This window comes from Bombyx mandarina, chromosome 07 (assembly GCF_030267445.1).
Source record: "Bombyx mandarina strain Sakado chromosome 07, ASM3026744v2".
NCBI classification, from domain to species: domain Eukaryota; kingdom Metazoa; phylum Arthropoda; class Insecta; order Lepidoptera; family Bombycidae; genus Bombyx; species Bombyx mandarina.
Genome location: NC_143214.1, coordinates 9,335,038 through 9,362,765, shown reverse-complemented (window position 1 = coordinate 9,362,765; position 27,728 = coordinate 9,335,038). Strand labels below are relative to the sequence as shown.

The 27,728-nt window shown below is 36.9% G+C and overlaps 3 protein-coding genes and 1 non-coding gene across 17 annotated transcripts in view; all 4 read right to left on the bottom strand.

The window, feature by feature from the left end:
- The window catches only part of pyd (zonula occludens-like protein polychaetoid), a 128,838-nt gene that overhangs the window by 29,251 nt on the left and 71,859 nt on the right, over positions 1-27,728 (bottom strand). The window contains exon 1 of one of the 14 annotated variants that reach the window (XM_089728731.1): positions 26,198-27,184. The exons of 12 other annotated variants lie outside the window; for them this stretch is intronic. In XM_089728731.1, the coding sequence (XP_089584857.1) occupies positions 26,198-26,269 (72 nt within the window). In that variant the 5' untranslated portion in view covers positions 26,270-27,184. Of the gene's footprint in view, positions 1-6,598; positions 6,848-26,197; positions 27,185-27,728 lie in introns of those variants that run through there. One more of the 14 variants, XM_089728730.1, reaches the window with a different exon arrangement.
- LOC149502664 (uncharacterized) lies at positions 10,996-11,808 on the bottom strand. Its single transcript, XM_089728699.1, has one exon. The coding sequence runs from the start codon at positions 11,806-11,808 to the stop codon at positions 11,023-11,025; it is 786 nt and encodes a 261-aa protein (XP_089584825.1). The 3' UTR covers positions 10,996-11,022.
- On the bottom strand, positions 10,996-14,350 carry LOC114239386 (PIN2/TERF1-interacting telomerase inhibitor 1). Its single transcript, XM_028169557.2, has 2 exons — positions 13,894-14,350; positions 10,996-12,932 (listed from the first exon to the last, which is right to left on the bottom strand). Exons 1-2 carry the CDS (start codon positions 14,171-14,173, stop codon positions 12,160-12,162), a joined length of 1,053 nt encoding a protein of 350 aa, XP_028025358.2. The 5' UTR covers positions 14,174-14,350; the 3' UTR covers positions 10,996-12,159.
- On the bottom strand, positions 20,212-20,316 carry LOC114239522 (U6 spliceosomal RNA). The gene has a single exon (XR_016323363.1). It is a non-coding gene; the product is annotated as a U6 spliceosomal RNA (small nuclear RNA).

The window sequence follows — 27,728 nt, the reverse complement described above, 5'->3', positions numbered from 1 at the left end:
GTCAATAGCAATTGCAGTGATGCAATAAATACTAAAAAAAAGTAGCGTGCATAGATTACACGAATATACAGCCTACTTATTTGATTCGTTATCAGACGAAATTCACAAATCATTTCAACATTTACGTGCGTGATGTCTAATAAATTAATAAAAAAAAAGTCTTTTGTCCATGTTTGGAACAAATTATTCATTGGCATTTAGTAACAGGTCATGGAACCAGTGAGGTTACGCCTATGGGGTCCATAACTGACGCCCACGCTAATATGGATCTTCCTTATGTAATCGTTAAGCATTGAGCTTTCTGAGTGACAATGTGTGTGATAAAACATGGCAACAAAATTAGCATCTGAATAAGTAAAAAATCGATTTATTTTTATGTTGAATAACATTGACCATTGACAAGGGATCATTTACGATTTTTTAAGATTATAAATAATCAGTCCAATAAAGAGTAACGCATCGTAGCCTTAGACAGAGACTAGGCCCTTGCCTTGATGGTTCGTGGTATACTGAAAAACACTTAAATTTTTGTGTATTTAGATAGAAGATATGAGTCGTCTATTATCAAAGGCGGCAATCTGACTTTTGGACAATGATTGGTAAATCAGAAAAACGAATTATTGACTTTGTATTCCATTGGCAGTCACAAAACTCTTCGGAACGACATCTTAGATAAATAACAGGTTAACTATTAACCTTTATTTAATGCAGGTTTTGAACCGTATTCTTTGAAGGAGACGATTATATTCAAATAAATCTGTATTGACATATCAATAAAAATTTTTTGTCCAAATGTACAGATTGCCGCCTTTGATAATAGACGACTCATATCACGGTCCGATTTTATAAATTAACTAATAAACGCCCCGACTCTTACAGATCTTTTGTTACTTTTGTTTGTTTCGTGTTTTTATTGCACGAAATTACTTAGTAAAAATTAGTTTTTTTATTTCTTTCTAAAGTGGGTGGATGAACTGACGGTTCACTTGGTCACCGGAGTCCCAACATCAGATACGCAAATGCCTCCACCCACCTTGAGACATGAGTGCTAAGTTTCAGCTTTTTAAAGAATTGCGGCTACCCCACCCTTCAAACCGAAATGCATTACTGCTTCACGGCAGAAATAGGCAGGGTGGTGGTACCTACCCCTAGGGTTCTACCAACAGTAAATTCCGTTTATACCGACGGAAATTCATAGCGTCACTTACCTAACGATGGAAATCAAGCACATCTTATATACCAGTTAGAAAATATATCTTCAAAATATTTCATCAGTTATGTTTTGCGTCTATAAATAGCTATTGTATCGCATCTTTGTATGGTAGCATCATATCAATTTGATAAAATTCACAGATTTATATTCAGTTTTTTTTTTGTCTCCGCTTATAACAAAGTAAATTGGACTCCAGCGGTATTGTTAGTTGAGCGAGGCTAGGTGATATTTGGCCCCGGAGGGTTGATACATATCACTTACTGCAACCACTGCTAAATAACCCTTAATAAATCCGGTTCCTACATTTGGTAATTTAATTTCACGCCCACCGCTAAAACAGTTTTTTTATTTTTTTAATGCTATTGAGATGACGTCAACATTCATCAGTATGTAATTTAATCCGGGTTCTATCGAACGATCGGTTGAATTTCAAAACTATTCATAAGTTGGCGTAACAAAATGCTTATTTAAATTTAGTTCAGTTTTACAAATTTTTTTTTTTTTTTTTTTCAGCATTAAATCGCCGGACTTCCGCCCTTCACTGGGGAAGGAGGGCGGGGCATGTCGGAGTCGAACCGACTAAAACCTCCTGTCTCTCAACAACCAACGTCCAAACCTCGCATGAGACCAAACTCATGAAAAGGCAAAGGGGGGAAAGTGAAGCGTTTAGTGCGGAGCACATCTCTCCCATCACCCTCCCCCTCGGGACGCCGGACTGACGGTCGTCGGCGCCACAACCACCAGCCCTCTCAGTCGGCAGGCTATCCGAAGCCCGCCTAGATGGCGCCGGTTAGAATGGTCTATCCTACAGAATACCCCGCTGGGTCAGAACCAGCGTGGGTTGAAGATAGCCGGTCTTCCATCACCCTGATGCTCATGCATAAAACGCGTGCAGAGCATCTTGCACGTCGTCTTCTTAGGCCCCCTTCGCCGGTCCCCGGGCCGACATGTGAGGGATACCCGAAACACTTAGAGGGCCAGGGCTTGGGCGAGATCCGCCTCCCTGGCCCCCGCTCGACGGCGGCGGGCCTGTGCGTCTCTCACGCGCCCCACCGCCTCCTTCTGCGAGATGGTGCACTCGCAGAAGTCGAGCATCGCCTTCCACGACTCGTCGTCACTGAGCATCGATGCCACAACACTCGGCAACGACAAGTCGTTTCCTATTTTTGCGACGAGGATACGGCGCCACCCCTCCCATGCGGGGCAGGCGACGAGCGTGTGCTCCGCCGTGTCCAAGTCGCAACCACAATGGTGGCACTCTGCCGTCGGCTCGGCTCCGATCCGGTGCAGGAACTCACCGAAGCAACCATGCCCAGTGAGCACCTGCGTGAGCCGGAAAGTGAGGCGTCCTCTGTCACGATTCACCCAATTCACAAGAACCGGGCGAATCGCCTCGACGGTCCTACGACCAGTCGAAGGATCAGCCAGCCGTCTGGACCATGACTCCAGCACGGACCGCCGAGATTGGACCCTCCGCGCTCTGACCACACTGGGGCTGGGACGTGCCACGCCCCGGGCACGAAGGTCAGCCCGCCACTGATAGTCAGCGGCGAGCGCCTCCGCCTCCAGGACCCAAGGCGGCGTCCCAGCCAGTACACACGCCGCCTCGAAGGAGATACAAATGTTGCTTGCTACTTATCCGACCCACTGAGTTTCACGCCGGATATTCATTAGTATCGGGATTCCGATCCGGTGGTAGTCTCAGTGAATTAACCTCTAACTTGGGAAGACGTTAGCAAAGCTGTTAGCGAAGCATTTCATGGAGAGTAATTACTCTGATGAATTATTTTGAGATGAATACTAGCGATCAAGATGTAATTTGTACGTACATATATATTTGTTGTATATATGTATTATATTTTTCTTTTTTATTTAAAAACTTCGTGTAAAGGTTTGGTCTTTTTCGATAGATCACCCTGAATATTGTTGATAGTTAATAGTAAAATGGATATATTATTTCTGCTGTATCTTTGCATTTCTCTAGATAAAAATGTTGCAGCAGAACTCATTCGAATTACCTGGAATCACATCAACAATGTTTCCCTAACCATATTTTTCCATCCTGTCCCATTCAGTAATGAATTCACATCGGTTTCCAGACCTCTATGACCTTCATACATCACAGGATTTGCCTGTCCCCTGGATTTGCTGATTTCATCGAGCGATTAAGATCGCTTTGTTGAGTTGTCTGTTATATAACAGCTATTCTAACCCTTCAATCGGAGCACATAATTGACCCTCCATCTATACTTCTATATCTATACTTAATATTATAAAGAGGAAAGATTTGTTTGTTTGTTTGTTTCGAATAGGCTCCGAAACTACTGGACCGATTTGAAAAATTCTTTTTCCATTAGAAGCCGATATTGTCCCTGATGAACATAGACTACTTTTTTTATTTTTTATTTTTTTTTATTTTTTGGTTTCATGTATGTTTTAATGTTTCCGAAGCGAAGCGAGGGCGGGTCGCTAGTTTTAAGATAAAAAGGATGTTGGTACCAACTTGGGAGGTCTCACAACACTCACCGATTGAAAGTTTAACGTTGGTACGATTCCGAATATAATTTAAAAACAACTTTATATTCATAACATCAATACCGTCAAATGTATTCACTAATCCCACAAAAACGAATTCAAATAACATGATTATCTTATATATTATATAATTTAAATTATATTTTATTGTCTTAAGTATTGTTAAAGCGATCTGTTTTTCCTGCGTGGACTTAATTTTAAGTCGCGTTGGTTGAAACCCGAGCTTAGCAGTGTACTGAATGTTGGCCCATATACTTTCTAAGGGTTCAAATCATTTCAATACCCAATTAAAATCCTCAGAATTGTCGCAGTGATTTGTGTAAGCTTTCGCAAAATATGAATGACCCTTTTGAATCATCCTATTTTAATGAAACAAAACCTGCTCCAAATGAATCACTATCAAGCTGTAAAACTTACATTGGAATCCGTTCAGTAAGTACGAAGATGTGAGGTAACAAAAAAACAGACAGGGACAAAGATACACTATATTAAAGAACTGGTTTACTAGATTATTTTTTCCTACCTACTTACTGCTGATAACCTTGAGGGGTTATACAAGCTTCACCGCACGAGAAGGCGAGCTGAAGGGGCTCAGCCTGGGACCCTAGCAAGAACAGTGGTTCGCTGCACTTACCACCGGATTGGAATCGCGACCCACTGAGATGTGGATCCTCAATGTAGAGGAGACACACCAGATTTATTACTGGTGGTAGGACCTCTTGTGAGTCCGCACGGGTAAGTACCACCGCCCTGCCTATTTCTGCCGTGAAGCAGCAATGCGTTTCAGTTTGAAGGGTGGGGTAACCGTTGTAACTATACCTTAGAACTTATATCTCAAGGTGGGTGGCGCATTTACGTTGTAGATGTCTATGGGCTCCAGTAACGACTTAACACCAAATGGGCTGTGAGCTCGTCCATCCCTCTAAGCAATAAAAAAATAATTACTGTCTTATAATAGGCATTAGTGCAAGGTTTATCTTTGATAGGTACTTTAGATTTACTTTAATAACTCACCCCGCCTTTTATCGTGCCATATACAATGTAGCCATGACACATAAGATTTACTTGTATGCAACAGCTGTATTATTTCTCTTTACTCGTTCATTAAGCAAATAGTTCTTTTTTAAAAACCCTAGCACTTACTGAATACCGTTTTAAAATCTGTTCAACCGTTTTGTTTTAGGCGTAAAAGCGAATTACCGCTGTTTCAATATAAGTAGGGCAGATGAAATTGATAATGGAATTTTAATATTCAACATTCAAGGCATTCTACGTTAACTTGGTGAATCAGTAAGCTTGTTATAATATAGGTCTTCTGTACCTACGCGAGATAAGTTGCATCACCATAAATGTACTTAACCCAGTTAACTGGTGGATGTAACATGTACTATTCATATACAAGACTGGTATTTCATGCATACTAAATATAATTACTGCGTATAATTATGAATGCGAGTGATTCGCGGTGTATGAAAAAAAAGCTTTGCTTAAGACAGAGCGCGCTAGTTTCTAGTTTCAATGGTTTCTGAATGATTTGTTTTTTTTTTTAGTGGATGCGAGGTTGATATTAGTATCTAATTGTAAAAGTTTACAGTAAGAAGTTTAATTTCGCTACAGGGTAGATGAATATGTTTTGGGTCAGCAAGCATCAGGTTAGTTACTTCAGATGTCGCCTGTTTCCCATATTAATGTGTTTGTAAGCACCGAAATATTCCGTCAAATATTTTAATAAATTGGAAATTGAAAATTTGCTTTCTGCGTGTAGATATATGCATTTGCAAGATCGCTGCATTTCTAACATGGTTTTTTTAGATTGACATGTATATCTAATCTTTCAACACAATTTTCATCAACTTGAAAACATCCATTCAACTTGAAAATTTGTATACGTATCAAGGAGCAATCACAATACAATAATTTTACTATTTAGACATTTTAGACCTAATATTCTTTTATTTTTAGTACCACGTGACAAATTTTTTGTTATTCATTTGAGAATATAAATTAGATAGCTGTACAATTCATGTGAGTAATATTTATATATTTTTTATTTTTTCTGTAGGAGTATAGTTCTGTGTATATAAATCCATATTTACAAAGCCATTTATATATTATATTACCGTAAAATACCAGCTGCGGTACGCACATGAAGAATTCGAGGACATTTTAAATTAACACAAGTGTGATCTAAGCTTAGGCTAATTGTATTCAATTAGATACGTGCTAATTTATAATATCGTACATGTCTATACGGTATGCGTTATGATATCCGAAGCTATAAGATAACCCTTAACCCTAACCCCTTAACCATAATCCCTTAACCCTAAACATACCATAACGGGTCAAAATGACCCATTTTGAACGTTTGCATTGAAAATGCACGTATTATGTTATTGCTTTTGCACATTTGACTTCATGACTTTTTCTTACCAATTAATCTACAGTTATACTTATTTTTTTTGTTTTGTTTATTTGGAGTAATACTTGTCGTATACTGTTACCTACCCGCTATGATAGAAATAGGTACCAGTAAGTGTTGGTATGATTAGTGTTAAACTAATGGATTGCTTTCTGTACAAAATTGCTCTTGGTACAAAAAGCAATTTCGCATTATGACTGTTACTTTATGAATTGCTTCATAATCAGTAATTAATATTACGCATAGACAAATCTTAAGTAAAAATATATCACACACTATCAGTTAAAATTGTTTTGTATCGGAACTAATATGTCTGTGTACTTATAATATTTAATAGTATATTATGAAACAAAACTAGTAAATACAGATATATAAAATAACAGAACAAATAAATTAAACAAAAAAATTATAATTAAACTATGTAACAATACCTGTAATTTTTCAAATCCAAAATTATCTAATTTCATTGTGTCCGAATGTTTTGAAAACACTTCACCAAACTTATCAAAATACATAAGCCAAAATGAACATCGAAAATCTTAAATTTGCCGCATTATTTTTGATTATAAATACATAGTATAGCATCATTCGGTGTTCAAACTATCACTCGTTTTGTATTTTTTATTATTCACCAATAAGACGCAAGGCATGCGTGTCGACGATGAAGCCGCGCCATGTATTATGAGATTATTTCGTTCGAGGCTGCTTTGCCTCCATGTCATTAGGTATTATGTTACAAAACCGAGACCGGGCGTTGACTATGTTAATATCCGTAATGAACTACGTTCTCAGAATGTTGCTGGTTAGTAATTGAAATGTGGTACATGAAAACGTTTGTTTACACTAAGTTAGCGGTGTGAAAACTGTGAAACGCAATTTGGCGTTGGTTGGGAGTATTGACAAAACAGTCAAACACGGACCAAAGTCGTACAAGTACAAATGTTCCAGCAGCTAAATACTTCGAATTTTAGCGCGGAACCGTTACCGGTGGGCGTGTAACTACTGTTTTTATATCATAACGCTATTACTTGAACGGTTGTACAATGACATAGCGTAAACATTAATCTAATATGGCACACTTGTTATTTTTTGAGAATCACAGTGATTACTGTTGCTCTGAGGTGTTGATATTTCTCGGCATGTAGCGGTTTAGATTTGCTTCTAACTGAATTGCATATTACATATTAATACATATTACAATGACATGCAATTACATATTAATAAGATATATTTTCGTTGTCTGAATGCATAATAATAAAGTTTTTTTCTAACACTCTTTAGAGCTATAGAATTAACTTAGAATACATAGAGCGTAAAAATATTTAATCAGACTTGTCAGATATGCTACTCTAGTCGACTCGAACTTTTATCACGTACTAACTACTTACTACACATTGTTTGTAGAAGCAGTCATCACTATTCTATTCTCAGTCCCTTATTCTCTATCGATCTATTTTCTGATTTAAATAGCCTCTTGAAGCGTTTTTGTTATACAGTTATATACCATCTTCTGGAAGTAATAGTTGGGAAATTACTATTCATTATAGAACTAGAATAGTATACTAACATGATATAACGGAGTACTTAATCTGAAAGTAAAGCGCACTGTGAGACCTCACGGGTAGGTACCACTGTCGTCCCTATTTTGGGAAGATGATGGGGATTTGGGAAGATGAGACGAAGATGTTTTTTTTTTTTATTGCTTAGATGAGTAGACCAGCTCACAGCCCACCTGGTGTTAAGTGGTTACTAGAGCCCATAGACATCTACGACGTAAATGCGCCACCCACCTTGAGATATAATTTCTAAGGTCTCAAGTATAGTTAAAACGACTGCCCCACCCTTCAAAACGAAACGCATTACTGCTTCACGGCAGAAATAGGCAGGGTGGTGGTACCTACCTATTCTCTATCGATCTATTTTCTGATTTAAATAGTATCTTGAATCGTCTTTGTTATACAGTTATACCATCTTCTGGCGGTGCCGAAACTGGGTGTAATAGTAGGGAAATGATATTACTATTTATTTTAGGATAACATGATATAACAGGGTACTTAAAGCGCACTGTGAGACCGCCCGGGTAGGTACCACTATCGTCCCTATTTTGCCGCGAATCAGTTATGCATTCCATTGTGAATGCACTGTTGAAAGAAAACTATTACTGGTGGTAGAACCTCTTCAGAGTCCAGGTACCTATTTCTGCCGTGAAGCAGTAATGTGTTTCGGTTTGAAGGGTGGGGCAGCCGTTGTAACTATACTTGTCGCATTTACGTTGTAGATGTCTATGGGCTCCAGTAACCACTTAACACCAGGTGGGCTGTGAGCTCGTCCACACATCTAAGTAAGCAATAAAAAAAAAGCTTTATGGTCTATTCCAGCTTTAAGCATTCCCTATGATCAGCATCACCAGTAAGTAGTAACATGTACATCTGTCATCAGTAACTGTATTTAAGGTTTGAACTAAAGAATCTTTTCATAGGATTAAGGTTTAGATATTTACACGTAACTTATTTTGAACGGCCGTCTGGTGTAGTGGTAAGTGATATGGTCACTACACAAGGGGGTCGCGGGTTCGAATCCCGCCAAGGGAAGATATTTGTATGATAAATATGTCTTTTCCAGGGTTATGGATGTATATTAAATATATGTATGTGTATAATAAAAATCTTACATTTATATCCGTTATCTGGTACCTGTAACACAAGTTCTTTACGAACTTATCACGGGACCAGTTAACGTGGCGTGATTGTTAGTAAATATTTATTATTATTATTTAATATACTTAAAATACACAGAAGCTCTACAGAAAGACCTGGAATTTAAATTCGTAATGAATTTATAACAGCACGGTCAATGTACTGGTATTTGTACTCATTCTCGCTCTATTCATTATGTTATTAGGAAAAAACACTCTAGTGAAAGACATTAGAATCGAATTTTACACTGCATTCACATATGCGCTACACAATGTAACGTACTTATTGAGATGCACAACGTAGCCTATTGACTTGAGTATTTGTTATTGAATACCTACCAAGAACTATTCAGTTTGATACTTACTTTTCTTAGGGACAGTTTAAATGGTCTACAAAATTAATTTAAGTTCAAATATCATTATTATAATCAATGTAAATTTTTTGTAAATTTTTCTTTTTAAAATTCTAAAATTGAAGTCGTCGTGGCCTTAAGGATAAGACGTCCGGTGCATTCGTGTTGAGCGATGCACCGGTGTTCGAATCCCAGGCGGGTACCAATTTTTCTAATGAAATACGTACTCAACAAACATTCACGATTGATTTCCACGGTGAAGGAATAACATCGGTGGTAGGACCTCTTGTGAGTCCGCGCAGGTAGGTACCACCACCCTGCCTATTTCTGCCGTGAATCAGTAATGCGTTTCGGTTTGAAGGGTGGGGCAGCCGTTGTAAGATCTATACTTGAGACCTTAGAACTTATATCTCAAGTTGTAGATGTCTATGGGCTCCGGTAACCACTTAAAACCCGGTGGGCTGTGAGCTCGTCCACCAATCTAAACAATAAAAAAAATGAGGTCTTGTCATGTCAATAGTGCCCACACTGTAACCACATTTGCCCAATTTCAATCATGGATCTACAATATTTCAATTAAATCATATAAATGCTTTATGGGTAAAGGCCCAATCCTCTAGTATTTGTATATGGAATGAACTGACTTATTAACTCTGCCGCTTATGGTGTTAATAGATGCCTAAAATGTTTTCTTATTTTATTGCAGATCAGCACCCTCCCAAATTCTTCAGAAGCAAGTTCTGTTTCAAATCTTCATACTAAAATGTTTGCCTGCTTCACGGCAAAATAGAAAAAGAAAAGAGATAAAATGGTGGAACCCAGGCTGATAAATACACTTTACAATCAGTAAAAATATCCTAGACCAGTTTTTTTTATTCTTTAGTGCCCTTATAGGCAGACGAGCATATGGCCCACCTGATGGTGAGTGGTTACCGTCGCCCATGGACTTCAGCAATGCCAGGGACAGAGCCAAGCCGCTGCCTACCGTTAAATATGTTAAGGGCACAACTTTACAGATTGCTGAGAATCAAGTGAGCTTTTTATGTTAATATTGTTATGTAAATCACCTATACTGTTTTCTTTTTGTTCCTGCTATTATACCACTACGTGACGTTGTAGCTGTATGTATGTATCCTAAGCCATGCATCAGCCCGCTGTGTTTCTCCACGGATCTTCTCAGCGGGTCGCAATTCTGATCCGGTAGTACACTCATTCATGAAGCAGCTACTTTTGGATTGTTAGGTCTCCCTTTGAGGAGGCACTCGGGTAGATGTTAGCAAATCCCACCCCTGCTGGCTGAGCCCTTGTTCGCCCACCTGCCCTTGTGACACTGGGAAGGCACCTGAGCTGCCAGTAATCCCACATTTACAAAAAAATATATATGTATATATTTTCTGTCATCACACTGCATATTAGAAGTTTACTATGAATACATATTATAGATGCCACTTGTCAGATGTCAATCTTCCTTGTGTTGTATTTCCAGTATATCCATTACAACATGCAATAGGGACTTTTTGTTATGTAAACAGCTTAAATACAATAATAATGCCTTATAACTATCAAATTCAGGTATATGAAGACCAAAAAATATTAACTATTTTGACAATATTTTGTCTTTCTTAATCTATTAAAATATGCCTTGCATTCTGACCAGCTAGCACAGTAAATGTTTACTTCACATCAGTATATTGAAACTATTTAGTTTCGACCTACTCTAGATTTAGTCAATTATTCTTATGAATTTCCATTGCTAATTAAACAGTTCAATAAAAAAAGCTTCGAGTTAAACAATTATTTATTTTAATCAATACTTATACCCAGGTAAACTGAACAAATTGCTACCCTTAAAAACAAAAATTTCTTCAGGATTAGATTTCAAGTTCTCTACCAATGCTCGTTTATTAAATTTGATATCATTCGAAAGTTCCTGTTTGACTTTTTTCATTTTTTCAATAATTTTATTCCGATGTGTGATTTTCAAGTTAGGGTCTTTTAATTCATGGGCTAACTCGTTTAAACTATCAGATAACTTAATTTCTTCTTCCTGGTATTCGATTTGTATGTTTCTCTGTTCCCTATGCGGGTAATGTATGAGTTTTGTTGGGCATATGTGTTTTTCGAATGGCATGTCGATTGGTAATTGTGTGCCATCATCGCCGAAGACAATTTTCTTATTTTTAGTACATCGACACTCGTCTTCGGAGTCGGTTTCTAAAGTTCTTTTGCGATCTCTGGTTTCCGTGTTTAATAAATGTCCATATTTTCTTTCTATCTTCTTTAGCACTGTCTTACACTTTTTGTACACATATTTTAATTCATTTAAGTCTGTTTCACTGAGTTCACTAGATTGGTTTATTTCTTCTTTACTTTGATATCTATTAACTTGATAGTTTTGTTCAGAATTCTTCGACATTTTATCCAATCGTAATGAGCATTGCTTAATAATTTCTTTTTCATTCGCTTTATTCGTGTGATCTTGCTCTCCTTGCAATTCTTTCACGTGGTTATTTACAATAACAAACCTCTTACGTTGCGACATTTTATTTATTGGTATTTCCATAGGTTCATCGTTACCTTTATGTACTACCATTCTTGTTGTTACTAAAAAATAAACAATATCAAACTAATAACAACAAAAACATAATTTTGTTTAAGAATTCAGAACCACCATGTGAATCACGCCCACAACGTACAAGCTACGACGTTCCGCCATCTTGTTTTTGACGTTTGACATTGAAACCATTGCATTAGAGTGGTACCGAATATCGTTGCCAGTAAACTTTAATCGACTAAAATAGTTCGATCATTAGTAACCACGTAAACTCAATTTAGTTGAATACTAGTTTTTTATATATTTTCACTCTTGGCGCTTTAATAGTTATTACGTTCTGGTTACACTTTCTAAAAAATAAATGAAAATTATAAAATACTACAATATGTACTATTCATTAATTTTATTTTTTCTCTTTTTCTTTTTCTTAGGCACATAATTTATCACATTATCTTCCAATCCTTCATCATTAGTACCTATTTCAACTACAATATTTTTGTTTTTAATTTTTTTTCGGCTCACAATTTCCTGCTCATTGTGTTCTAAGTGTTGAACATCAACTTCAGCCCTTTGTTTTTTATTTTTCTTCTTTTTAGGTACATTTTCTACAAATAATAACTGTTCTTCGGATTGCGCTATCTCTTCAGTACAAACATTAAGTATTTCATCATCATCAGTTTTCTTATTTTTCTTCTTTTTTGCTTTCTTTTTGACTTCCTGTTCTTCTTCGGGTTTAATACTGTCACTGTTTTGAACGCCATAGAAAGAAAAGGATTTAAATTCATGTTCATGTTCTTCTTTAATGTTATCGTCAGTATTTGAAAATCCTTTAAAAGCATAATCAGCTTTATAATCATCTTCATTACCATAGGTTTTTTTTACATTAGTCTTTAACTTTGCTAACTTGTTCTTAAAATACTCCTCCATACTGCCTTTCTCAGTAAATTTTTGATCGCTTTCTTTTACATCATCCTGTACTTTTTCTTGAGGTTTATCATCATTTGTTAAGCTTTTTTTACCAAATATATTAGCTAAATCCTTTTCACTATATTGAGTTAAATCCTTGCCGCGTGTGAATTTATGATAGTGCACACGTGCTTTGCTTTTCTTTGATTTATGTTCCAGGGACACTCCACTGTGGAGTTTTGCTTCAGTTCCATTATCTACAAACAATAGAATACTAAATGTTATTTCAAATTAAGTGTGATGTAATTATTACATTAGATTAATTGTAATTTTCATGATTTTAATGCATTTTGAAAATAGTCACTAACAAACTAGACACAACATCCACATCTCTATTTTAATCTGAATCCTGCCTGGCTGTCCTACAGGTCCAGCTTTTCAAAATAACTTAGTACATGAGTTTAAATAACAGTGTCACTTGCGCTAGCACACTTATAATACTTCCCACTGCACGACCTGTATTTCGCCACTTTATAAATGGAAATCTGTAATTGCCTTCTGAAATTTCCACACTGTGGAAGTTGTTTCTGAACACTTGTTCCATAAATTTTTACTCAACAAGCCAGACAGACCAACACAGATGCCTCATCAGACACTACCCATTCATACTACACGCATAGAGTAGGGTCTGCCTGTGTGGTCACCATACCAAAGTTTAGACATTTTCAAGAAGTTGGTATGAGCCTACTTAAGTAGCTATAACCGTTAGTCCAATATATTTTTTGAAATAATTCTTGGGTCCTGGTTGGAAGATCAGGATACATTTGAAAGGGAAACTTACTTGAACATGGAGTCATATTATACATTGTGTTAACGGCTATCCTACCCTTGAAATCAGAACATGTTACTGCTTCTCAAGAGAAAATACACATTGATCACATATTTGTATCATCGGATTAGTAGCCTCAAATACCATTGTGAGGATTCCATAGCATATACATGGCAGGCACTTAACAGTTTTTATTGTATTACACGATTTGATTATTTTTTTAATCGGTTGTCTGGCAGAAATCGCCTTCGACGATAAGACCACCCCTTGCCTTTATCTTTTTTTTAGATTGTAGTATCGTTTGTTATGTAGAATAAAAAGTTATTCAATAATAAAAAGCGATTCTTTCAACAGACAAAGAAAAACTAAATTGAAAAAGACGAACTTACCGTTTGATAAATTGGCCAGTAATGAGTTAAAATCGTCTTCATGCTTCGTCCACTGGTCATTCTTATCCTCGTACCCCAATCCTCTGTCATCGTTCTTATATCTCGCCACTACGTGCTCAACAATTCCGTTTTCTTTGGCACCGAGCCCCTTCCCAGAACTCCATCCCATTTTTTCCAACATACGCTGCCCAAATTTCCCGCTGTCATTGCTCCACGCGTTATTTTTAGCACGCAAATTAATAACTTTCTGTTTACGGCGAGGTCCAGCTAACATGGACATTTTATTTGTGAGAATATTAGGTTATTTGTACGGCAACTAGCAAAACGTGTTGTTTTCAACAAGTGACATTTGACACAAACTAGAAACGTCAAATCCACCGTCAAATGAACGAACATAGTGAAGTTCGTACATGCAATGATTGGTCGGTTGCCGGTGCTGTTCCAGATTCTATACTATGACGAATAAAGCTGCTTAGCATGTTTCGCAGCCAGTTTTAGACAAAGAGAACAATAGTGATATTTTCTTAGTTCGTAAATGAAATACGGTATATTTTATAACTTTTAAAGTTTTCTCGACATAACAAGCTAACCAGTTTGGTGTGTTTGATAAAACTTTGTACTGAATAATTAATACTTTGTAATTAATTTATTTATACTTTGTAATTTTATAACCAGTGTACAACAGTAACTGGTCTTTGCCGTAGTAAAAATGTAATAGTAAAACCTTAGCAAAAAAATAAAGCGAACAAATTGAATTGTATGAAACACATGTTATTGACGTTGGCGATCTAATAATTTTGTAGGCCATCTGTTAATGAGATAAATCTATTTACGCCCACTTTTATATTTATGGATTTTTTTTAAATACAAAAAAATATATTTTAAAAGTATTAATCTTAAAATTTTATGTGTCTTTAGATCTTATACATATCATGCCTTCCAACTATAAGTGACCACTCGAAAAATACGAAAATAATGCGAAAATATACTTAAAAATATTGAGAAAAACCACACCTTTAGTCACCTTTAGAACTTTTTCAAAGATCTTTCACATCTCGAGCTTGAAGAAATGATCTTCATTTCTTGAAGGTAGTTACTACTCTTGCTTACTGGTGGTAGGAACTCTTGTGAGTCCGCACGGGTAGGTACCACCACCCTGCCTATTTCTGCCGTGAAGCAGTAATGCGTTTCGATTTAAAGGGCGGGGCCGCCGTTGAAACTATACTGAGACCTTAGAACTTATATCTCAAGCTGGGTAGCGCATTCACGTTGTCTATGGGCTCCAGTAACCACTTAACATCAGGGGGGCGGTGAGCTCGTCCACCCATCTAAGCAATAAAAAAAATAGTTCATCGACCGCTCGGCAGTTGCGTGGCTTTGTTTCTCGCATTTCCGAAATCAATGCTAAGAGTGCATTCGATGGAAATAATCACAATTATTTAACACAAATTCCAACAATGACCCTTGTTGAACCATGACAATCGTGATAGACTGAAGCCTCGTTGTGTATCACCTTTTAACTTGACCATTTCTTTTTATCTCACGATTAAAATTCGTGATAATAAATTTTCGAAGCATAGCATTTTACGATTTTTATGACTCATCACATCACATGTATATGTACATAGATTAACGTAAATATTTAAACACTACGCATACAGACTCAGATATTATCCTGTTTCCTTCCTGGAATTATTTGGAGAGAGTAAATGTTTTTATAAAATAATCTATATCGAGGAGTTAAAGACTATTTGGATTTTTCTTTTATTGCTTAAATGGGTGGACGAGCTCACAGCCCACCTGGTGTTAAGTGGTTACTGGAGCCCATAGACATCTATAACGTAAATGCACCACCCACCTTGAGATATAGAAGGTCCTAGTATAGTGACAACGGCTGCCGCACCCGTCAAACCGAAACGCATTACCGCTTCACGGCTGAAATGGGCGGGGTGGTGGTACCTACCCGTGCGGACTCACAAGAGGTTCTACCACCAGTTTAAGCCACATTTCGCTTAATACGCGACTCTCTCACCTCGTTATTATACCTGGAGTTGTCTTAATTGTGTATTTTTATTTCAATTACTTGTTTTCAAGTATTTTAAGTGATTATATATAGGCAGGTAGGCAGCGGCTTGGCTCTGCCCCTAGCATTGCCGAAGTCCATTGGCGAGGGTAACCACTCACCATCAGGTGGGCCTATGCTCGTCTGCCTACAAAGGCAATAATTTTTTTTTATGTATAATAAATACAGTTGTGTGATGAGCTACCAGAGTTTTAAAAGCCCGATATAAGTAGACTGGCAATTGTTATTTAATAATATGATTAAAATAAAGCTCCGATAATACATACATGGAAATGGAAAGGCGCGAAAACGAAATGTCAATTTCGACAAAGGGATCTTTGTATTTGTCTCTTTTTGGTTTTAAGATTTTTTTAAGTAAATTCGTGTCTATGAAGAATTTTAACTCATTCAAGTTACAAAGGCATTTGTTAATACCAAATTTTACGATCTCATTAATTAAGTGTAGCACGTTCTACGATACAATTTACAATTTATTGATATTGGCCCCAGCTTTTATTAGTTTACCACAAAGATAAGACCAGTTAATTGCTGCCTGGAGTTACAAATAACCTTCAGTGGAAGAACATTTTTATCTACCTTTACTAGTTCAGATGTGCCAACGACTGGTTCATACTGGTGGTAGGACTTCTTGTGAGTCCGTATGGGTAGGTACCACCACCCCGCCTATGTCTGTCGTGAAGCAGTAATGCGTTTCGGCTTGAAGGGTGGGGCAGCCGTTGGAACTATACTGAGACCTTAGAACTTAGGGTAGTTAGATAAGGTGAGTGGCGCATTTACGTTGTAAATAACTATGGGCTCCAGTAACCACTTAACACCAAGTGAGCTGTGAGCTCGTCCACCCATCTAAGCAATAAAAGTAAAATAAATTAAAAAAGACCTCACAGTGTACGTGACGAAGTTACTGGAGATCATAAATATCATTCCTCACTTTAAGGATATCAGTTTGTAGCTTGAAGTACAATGTTCAACGCTCGACTTAGCTCAACCCCAACGCATACTCGCTAAGCGACGGAAATACTCTGGATGGTAGAATGCAACCGTGCCGACTTGCAACATTTCAATTGGGTAGAAAAGTAGTTCAGGATATTTCTACTACATAACGAGAGAATACCAGCTTTAAATAAGTATTTAAATATTAGGCAACCTTCACAGATCATAGAAACACACTTGTTTCTATGATCTGTGGCAACCTTGTATAATGTGAAAAACTTTTATCGTGAATATTATTACGCAAATTTACCCCTTTTACCTAATAGGATATTGATTTTAATAAAAAGTAGGTACCTAATTCTTTACATATTCAGCTATCAAGTAATAAAAACATTTTTCGGTTTCCAAATGTTAGAGAATTAAATGTTTTTTTGTTTAAATATACATTTTTATTTACGTTACGAAAATATGATTTTAAAAACCTAAACGATGTTGCTCTTCAAGTCCAAACGTAGGACATGATCGGCAGGTGTAAAAAACCAGTTATACGGAAAGTAAAACTGAGATTTTGCTGGAAAATCAAGTTTTAGAGTGATAAATATCGTACACGTCAGAGCGAAGGGGTTTATATCAAACGGCCGATAAAGTTGCCATGATTTAAAATATTTAGTTTAAAATAATAATCCTACTGTACTTATTGGGTCGAGGGTTATCAACACAATTTAGGTACCATAGTGAAAATGGTAGATTTTTTTCGGGGGTTTGTAAAATAATATTCTTTTTGATTCTTGATAGTATACTCGTCTAGACATGACACAGAAAGAGCGTAGATAGAACAGCAGACAATAAGCTAAATTTCAATGTCCTCGATTTTTTTATTACTGAATATATTGACTATGTTTCAAGTTCAACTTCAGGAATCTTATTGTAACTTATTGTAGAGTGCTTTTTTCGTGTTATTACCATTGGCGTGTAACATTATGTGTATGCCTGAATGGCATACTTTTACTGTTTATTGTATGTGCAACAAAGATTTCTTCTGGTGCTTTTAGGGTCAGTGCCATCAGGTCCTCCTGCGAACTAGCCTGTAGACACAACCCACTGAGTTTCTCGCCGATTCTTATCAGTGGGTCGCGATTCTTATCCGTTGGTAGATTAAGCGACTGCTCTTGCTAGGGCCAGTGTTAGCTAATTCACTCAGCTTAAGCCAGCGAGCGCATCTATCGGTCCGTGTGTAGCTAGAGTAGCCACTTGGGTTACCAGCGATTAGGTAGAAAAAAAACTTCTCGTTTTCATGAGTAAATCTATCTATCTATCTATCTATCTATATATATATAATATTTTTTTTTTATTGCTTAGATGGTTGGACGAGCTCACAGCCCACCCGGTGTTAAGTGGTTACTGGAGCCCATGGACATCTTTTTTTTTTTTTTTTTAGATTTGTGGACGAGCTCACAGCCCACCTGGTGTTAAGTGGTTACTGGAGCCCATATACATCTACAACGTAAATGCGCCACACACCTTGAGATATAGTTTTAAGGTCTCAGTATAGTCACAACGGCTGCCCCACCCTTCAAACCGAAACGCATTACTGCTTCACGGCAGAAATAGGCGGGGCGGTGGTACCTACCCGTGCGGACGCACAAGAGGTCCTACCACCAGTAATTACGCAAATTATAATTTTGCGGGTTTGATTTTTACTGCACGATGTTATTCCTTCACCGTGGAAGTCAATCGTGAACATTTGTTGAGTACGTATTTCATTAGAAAAATTGGTACCCGCCAGCGAGATTCGAACACCGGTGCATCGCTCGATACGAATGCACCGGACGTCTTATCCTTTAGGCCACGACGACTTCTAACAACAACGTAAATGCGCCACCCACCTTGAGATATAATTTCTAAGATCTCAGTATAGTTACAACGGCTCCCCCACCCTTCAAACCGAAACGCATTACTGCTTCACGGCAGAAATAGGCAGGGCGGTGGTACCTACCCGCGCGGACTCACAAGAGGTCCAGTACACACTCCACAAGAGTACCAGTAATAGTAATAGTAAATGAATTGCTGTTCGTTAGTCTCGCTAAAGCTCGAGAACGGCTGGACCTATTTGGCTAATTTTGGTCTTGAATTATTTGTGGAAGCCCAGAGAAGGTTTGAAAGGTAGATAAATATGAAATTGCTCGGAATTGAATAAAAATAACAATTTTGTTTTTCCTTTGATGTGTCCCCCGTCGGACGGATTTCTTTTGTTTGTTTTGAGTTTACTTTATACAAAAGCTTAGGTCTCTTGTTTATCGGTTGAGGCACTACGAAGTCTGCCGGGTCAGCTAGTTTATTCTAAATATTAGGTCTTAAACACTTTCTCGTTTCCCTTCAGTGCACACGATGCAACAAACTCGTTGCTCATTTAGTACACAGTACCCATTAACTTGTACCACATTTTCTAGTAACAGTGAAATTTCGCCATAAACGGTCAAACATTTTCCATTCTGCTATCTAGCTGTGCATAGTTTAACTTTGATTGCGAGAATGAAATGTTAGAGAAATTAGCTTGAATTTATTTTCTATTAGTTGGTATTATTGTTAAACTAGCTTTTTGTCCGCGACTCCGTCCGCGTGGGATAGTCACTTTGGCATAACGCTAAATTTTACCCCCCACTTTTTTTTTATGATTGAAATATTACTGGTGGCCCGAAGGCCTTTCCAGTTTCACCAGGACAGGTGGGCGAGCAAAGGCTCAGCCAGGAATTCTCCCCACTTCATTCACGTAGAAAGTGAAAATATTTTGAAACATTCTTTATTGGTGCTCCACTTGTATTGGTCTTACCGTGATGTTATATAGCCTATTATAGCCTTCCTCGATAAATGGGATATCTAACAATGAAAGAATTTCAATTCAATTCAATTCAAATCGGACCAATAGTTCCTGAGATTAGTGCGTTCAAACAAACAAACTCTTCAGCTTTATATATTAAAAAAGTATAGATTTTAGATATGTACATTATAAAATAAAATATATTTTACAGCTTCTAAGCAATTTAGGTATTGACGAAGGTACGAAATCATGTTTCGTGGTGAGAATGTGCACTCCAGCCATTAAATCTACAAGGGACTGTCACATTACGACATTGAAATGGTGTCAACGCATCCATTTCATTTTTTATTGCCCTTGTAGACTCGTCTGCATACGGCCCGTCTGATGGTCAGTGGTTACTGTCGCCCATGGTCGTCAGTAATGCCAGGGGCAGAGCCAAGCCACTGTCTGCCGTTAAGTACTCTCCAAAAACCTCGTTTGAAGCAGGAAAAATGTAGAACGCTTGACGATTTTGCGTGTCATCCTTGCGCAAGGACCATGCTAATATTATCTGTATCGTACCAATTTTAGTTAACTAGTTAGTATATATATATATTAATACGTGAAGCAAAAACTTTGTACCCCTTTTTACGAAATTTGCGCGGACGGAGGAGTATGAAATTTTCCACACTTATAGAGAATATAGAGAAGAAGTGCACAATGCTAATATTTTTTTTAAATAATGCATAAAATATACATTAAATCAATAAAGAAAACATTACACACACTACATACCATGTATTTGACGCACACACGCATGCATACTATTTATTGTCAAACTTTTGTTCTTGACGTTTGTTGACAAATTGAGATTAAATATTGTGTGTCTTCGTTAATATTTTTTATAGTGTAGGTACTCTTGGCGAAAATTGTAATTATAGAAGTATAAAATACAATCATAATAGTGTACAAACTTACAATTCCAATTAATTATAGTCTAATTTCGACTACTGTGACACCTCTAGTAGTCTATAAAATTATACACAGGTATTGGGTAGTTCGTTTACTGGCTGTATGGAATACGTGATTATACGTGTCAGTGAAACGCATTTAGAACGTTTTCTGCGCGACAAATGACAATCACCATAAAGAAATTCCGTTGTTCTTTGTAGGAACAGAATGCAAAAGGCATTCGAGTATCCTTTTGTGATTTCACTGCGATGCTGTTTTTTGAACGCGCTTTGATTATTAACTCGATATGTCGATTTGTGTGCAAAGGAATCTTTAAACGTCATTCTCACCGGTTTCAAGATGTCCGATGCATTTGCACACGCATCAAGGACAAATTACGATTTTATAATTTCGCTCCTAATATCAACACCAGTGTTGGTTTGAAAATGGCATTTTTAATAGGAACATGAGTTAATATATACTTATACGCGAATAATTGGGGGAGGCCTATGTCCAACAATGGACGTCTGTGGGCTGATAAGAAGAAGAATTATATTTTAAGTTACTGTAATTGATTTTTTGATCAATCGTGTCTGATGTTCTTTAATGTTCATCTACGTTCAAAATGTGAGATAATTTTTTTCATGCTCAAATCATCCCGAGTTATTAAGAAATTACAGCATCACCATCACCATCCGTTGATGCAAATAATTTAGTTTTGCTTAATGTAACAATATTACTTACGTACATTTTTTTTAAATAATAACCATGACTACCTATATTCATATATCTGTTAATTCTTAATATTAATTGTATTATCTATGGTTAAATTGTCATTGCCTGTCGTTGTTGTGATGTACGCAAATGAACGGTTTTTAATAAAAAAAAAATGTTAATTCGGTATACATCAAATTCTGATGGAGAATCAAGGAATTATCTTTCACTTTAACCAATCTCGTTAAAATAAAAAAAAACAGGATACGCTAGAAAATTATTCATCAAACTTGCGATGCGTGTCGATCGATGAAAGCGTTCTTAGACACATACCGCAGCTCAATTGGTCGCATTATATTTACATAAAATGAATATTATTATAGCATCAAAGTGACAATCACGTTCTAAACTTAGATTACTTAATAGGTCAATGAATTGGTTATATGTATACCTTATTTCGTCCTAAAAAAGCCGTGTGGGTTTTTTTTGCCGACGTAACTGCCATTAGCCTCGAGGGATTCTTCTGATTTCACCTCGGTGGTAGATCTCACGGGGTTCCGCCTGACAGAATTGCTAACATTTACTCTAGTAAGAGCAGTGCTTCGCTGAATCTACCGCCGGATCGAAATTTCGATCCACTGTGAAGATCCGGTGAGATACTCAATTATTTGTGTCTATAGGTTTGGTTACACATCGAACTCATTGGACTAGTTCGACGAGAACGGTGACCGCTGCTTGGAAGACATAAAAGCACCGAAAGTGGATCCGAAATGACATGTTATGCAGAAGGGTGATGCGCTCGATCTTGAGAATTATTCCGACGTTTTCAGCTCTAAGACTAGGAACAGGCTTAGGGACCCCGGTAACCGTACTCGTCGAACTCGACAAAGAGGTCGACGTGCAACCTAACCCATGCATCAGCCCACTGAGTTTCTCACCGGATCTTCTCAGCGGGTCGCATATCCGATCCGGTAGTAGATTCAAACGCGAAGCAATTGCTCTTGAGTTGTTAGGTCTCCTTCGGAGGCGCTCGGACAGTTGTTAGCAAATCCCACCCCTCCTGGCTGAGTCATTGCTCGCCCACTGCTGGTGAAACTCACCTACTAGTTAAGGCAACGCTGATATAGTTTCTCAAAGCTATCAGCTGAGGTAGAAAAAAAAAAGTCGACCAACGGAGATATGGATGGAGTGTGTAAATGACGATATAAGAGAGAGAGAGAGAGAGAGAGAGAGGAATGGGTGTTGATATGATAGAAAAGAATGGAGTAGAAAAATTCACTGTGCCGACCTCACCTAGTGGGATAAGGTGGAGAAAAACAAGAAGAAGATTGTTCGTAAACGTAAAACATCTAGTTCCTTTTTATTCATGGTAAATTTTTTTTTTTAGTTTTTACAAAATCACTTTTTCGATTTTAAATGAAAATAACGCGGCGTGGGTACAGAACCTGTCATGCACCTACCTAAACGAATTCTTTGTGAGTGACTCATCCAATATCCTTTGCAGATATTTGTGCATAATGGCGCGAAGTTTAGATTTATAAAATGAAACTAGAAACGATTTTTTTTAGTTAAGTAGATTGAGGAAAATGGATTAAAGTATACAATTCAGAATTAGACTTCAAATATCAAGTGTGGCGGCGTTCACATAAAGTAAGTCCAGGGGCTCAAGTAAAAGTAAAGAAAAACACTAAAATAACAAAATAGTTCCTAAAACTTCGCACGTTACGTTCTCGCCAAGAAGTCGTATTGAGGAACGTACGATCGAGAAACAAAAAAATATATATGTACAGATTAAACACTAATACTCTGAAGTATTTTTTAAATATTTTTAAACTTTCGCGGTTATTTATATGCGACCAACCTTGAGATATAATTTCTAAGGTATCAGTATAGTTACAACGGCTGCCCCGCCCTTCAAACCGAAACGCATTACTGCTTCACGGCAGAAATAGGTAGGGTGATGGTTCCTACCTGTGCGGACTCACAAGAGTTCCTGCCGCCATTTATAGTAAGTAACCTTAAAATATTTTATGAGGCTGAGTAAATAAATGCCTTGTGCAACCTCCTACTCGTATTTCGCGACGATTCAATATCAAACAACGGTAGTTACACGCATGAGCGTGTATTTTAATAACTGAGCTTTAAATTTATAGAATCAGCATTTTTCTCCAACATTGAAAAATGATACCTTTTTACTCATTCTCAGCATTACAAAAGCAACTAGTATTCGCCCAATGAGAGATTCATGCTATGTGTTAAATTATAAATTTCATTTTTTATTGACATTTTAAGGAAAAACTAGACTATTTCAATATTTTTTTAATAACTTTGAGATCGTTAATAACTATTAAAACAATAATAATACCTAATAATAACCTTTAGACAAATAAAGGAGATAATAGTCCTTAACTATTTTGTGTTAGATTATTTATATTATATAGATATATAAATCAATTATAAGTAAAACTATTTATAAACAATAACACAGAGTATTCATTCAATTAAAATTAACGGTATTATACCTCGAAGGTTGCGAGCAAAGGAGCGAAGGATCCACAAAAAAATCGAACCAGCCAGTTAGGCAGTGACAGCTGCGAAATGATGCGAACTGGTTTTTTGGCGGGAATCGTGACGTCATCTGACATGTGCCTCCCGGCTTCCAGGATTTTAAAGTAATTCGGTAGGTATAGGGCAAAAAGTTTCGATCTTGCACGTTTGAGTAGGTATTCGGTTTTACGGGGATCTTATATTGTTTGTTCTGTATTCGAGTTTTTACTGTTATACTTCAAGAAAATGTCATTTGTATTAAAAATTAAAATATTTCTTTTTACATTTTTTGATAAGTAACAATGGTAGTAAAAATGGAAAAAAAACTTGTTTTTTTATAATTGTCATAATTTTAATAAGATGGGTAGAAGAGCTCACAGCCCACCTGGAGTTAAGTGGTTACTGGAGCCCATAGACATCTACAACGTAAATGCGCAACCCACCTTGAGATATAAGTTCTAAGGTTTCAGTATAGTTACAACGGCTACCCCACCCTTCAAACCGAAACGCATTACTGCTTCACGGCAGAAATAGGAAGGGTGGTGGTACCTACCCGTGCGGACTCACAAGAGGTCCCACCACCAGTAAACCATGTGAAAGCGTCATAAAGTAACCAACATGTTGCATTGATTATATTTCTGCCCTATCTAGCCGCGGGGTGGTCTGAAGATTACATTTTGCTATTGAAGATTTGCTATTTAATTAGAACATTTCACTCACAAGTTTTGTTATGTACATGGTTTTTTTTTGCAAATAATGATCTAACTATACTAATATTATAATCTATACTTATACTTATAATAATAATAATATAATATTATAAAGAGGAAAGATTTGTTTGTTTGTTTGTATTGAATAGGCTCCGAATCTACTGAACCGATTTGAAAAATTCTTTCACTGTTTGGAAGCTACACTATTCCCGAGTGACATAGGCTATAATCTTTTTTGAAAAAAAATAGGGATCCTTACTAAAACTCAAATAATGTAACCCGAGGTGTAAAAAAATTACCTAAAACATTCTTTACATCGCGCGCCCTGCGAAAACTATTGATGATAGATTAAAATAATGTACTACGACTTTGTAGAACACATTATTATTTACAAAAAGTGTCGCGACCGCATATATCTAACTATTATAGTTATGCCGCAATCAATGTTCTTTTATTTTTAAAAATAAAACAACGTCAAATATCGTTGAAATTTTTGTTAAAGACCCGAGCGGAGCCGGAGCGGGCCGCTAATTTTACAATAAAATTCTAACAAATAGTTAGTATAAAAAACGCAAGCATCAAACTGAGCCCGTTTTTTTATTTTTCTTAAATAACATCTTAGGTTTTATTGTTTTTATTTCAAGAAGACAACATGTCTATTGGTACTTTTCTATTCTATAACGAAAATCACCACAGACTAAAACGATCGTGGTCATTGTTAACTTAAGTTTTACTGCTTCTTATTTTTATTTATTACATTCTAATTGTACGTACGTAGGTAAAGCGTGTCTACAAAACTTCAATATGCAAATATGTTAAAACTTGTTCTCAATGATCAAGTTAATACTAATATCATAATTATTCACAACATTACATTTAGAACATACGCTTTGAACTTTAATAATACGAACGATTAAGTTTTCCTCAATTTCTTTGATTTATCATTGTGTGTGATATTACATTCTATAGATTCAATGATGCGCCGATGTTTTTAAATGAAAGCAGTACAACATATTTAGTGTGATATTAATAAAAGTAAATTTCATATTGTGTAATGTATTCGATATTCATCATTATCCTGCCCTTCTCCCAGTCACTGGGGTCGGCGCAACATGTTTGCTCCCTCCATACTCCTACCCATATCGTCTTTCACGCAATCCATCCATTTCTTCTTAGGTCTACCTCTTCCTCTAAATCCTTCCACATTCATAGTTAACACTCTCTTAACAACCTCATTTTCATTTCGTCTCATCACATGTCCACACCATCCCAAACGCTCACTCCTCAGCTTATATTAATTAATTCGATATTAACACAAGATATTTTTACCGAACAATAATTGATCATTAAATCGATTAAAACTATCCGAAACATCTCACATTGTTTTGATATCATTGTTATAAAGACACATTTTGTTTTTTGATTTTGTAATTTAATTCATTAATGTTGTTTTTTTTTTTTCGTTATCATTTCAAACCCGTCTCGATGTACTAATAATGTATGAGAGTATTATTACATACATAGGTGTGCGACGTAAAACGTGTTCTGTTCAGATACTCGTTGCTGGCTTACCTGGGAATCGGTCCGGACATGGTTCAAATTGTTCACTACCAATCCGTTGTCTGTTGTTGCTATTTGATCCATTTCTTTGCATCATCCGATAGAAAATACGAAAACGAACACTTCACTTTTATCTTATATAATTTAAAACAGCACTTTGTTACATGGCACATAGAATTACAAGTTTTTTTTTTTTTAAAATAACTACGAACATTGGAATAGTCAGAGACGCCTGACCCTTCACGATAAGGCCTCACCGGCTTCAGATGAACTATTTAAGCCGTCTAGAACACAATCGCGGACGGTGACTAAAAACATTGCGATTCTATAAGTGGATTATTAAATAAAAACATTTATTCCGAGGCAACGTTTGACCGTAAAGACGCCAGACGGCGAAAAATTACCGTGCGAGATTTCGTTTTGGACTCTCAAAAGCAAATGGTCATATACGCTATCAATCTTTGCATACCAGAGTGGTGGGTGAAACGGAGGCTGTTGTTATATACCCGACCGCGAGAGTGAAAGGGACGGCGATCGAGCAAGTACTACAGCTTGAAGCGAGCGGACAATCTACAGGTTTTGTTCTCCCACCACGACGGAGGCACGGTGCGGACTTCAAAACTCGGAGCTTTCGAAGTTTGGTCAGTTTGATTGAAACTTGACGAACACAACGCTATGTTTTCGATCTAAGATTCTGGCGTCACACGTGGCTCAATTAGAACATTGTTTTTATGTGGGCCGATTGTTTTCTTTTTTATCTTGACGCTGTATCCGAAAAGACCACGTGGCACGTTCCAAACACAACTCTATGAAAGATTCTTAAAAATTCACCTAGACGATTCCAAATTTAAACTGTCCGAATGTTGTTCTTAAGTTATTAATTCGAATAAATTTTAATTGATTAAGTCGATAAGCACCGATCTTAGTGCAGCTCTGGTGAAGGCCGTGACTATAACCTCTACACGGGACACTCGCGCGCAGGGTTCCACGCACACACGCGACTAGTCCGTCTGTCTGTACGCGCGACAACATAGACGCTGCGTCAATATTACGCGGCTGTACGCACACGGATGCAACGAGGCTTTCTGCTGGAGGTTTTATATTTAGAGTAATTGAAAAAAAATAAGTGAAGTTTTCGATTTTGAGAAAACGTTCTTTATTTCGATGGTAAAAAGCAAATTTTTAAATAACAAAGTTCACAGTCGGGTACTGATTATTGAGAAAAATATTTTTTATGCTTAATTAAAGTAGTTTTATTAATTACTAAGTGTATTCTCGTTCCCAAACGCATCGTACAATCATCTCTAATTCTGACGAGAAAGTTTTATTTTTCTTCCTTTTTTGCGAATTGGTTCTGCGTTCTCGATGAGTGGATGAGCTCATGACCTACCTGATTTTAAGTGGTCACCGGAGCCAATAAAAATCGAGCACGTTAATGGCCCCGTCTACCTCGCGACATGAGTTCTAAGTCTCAGTATAAAGAGTACAAGGGCTACCTCACTGTTCATTACTGCTTCACGGCAGAAATAGGATATATGTGATA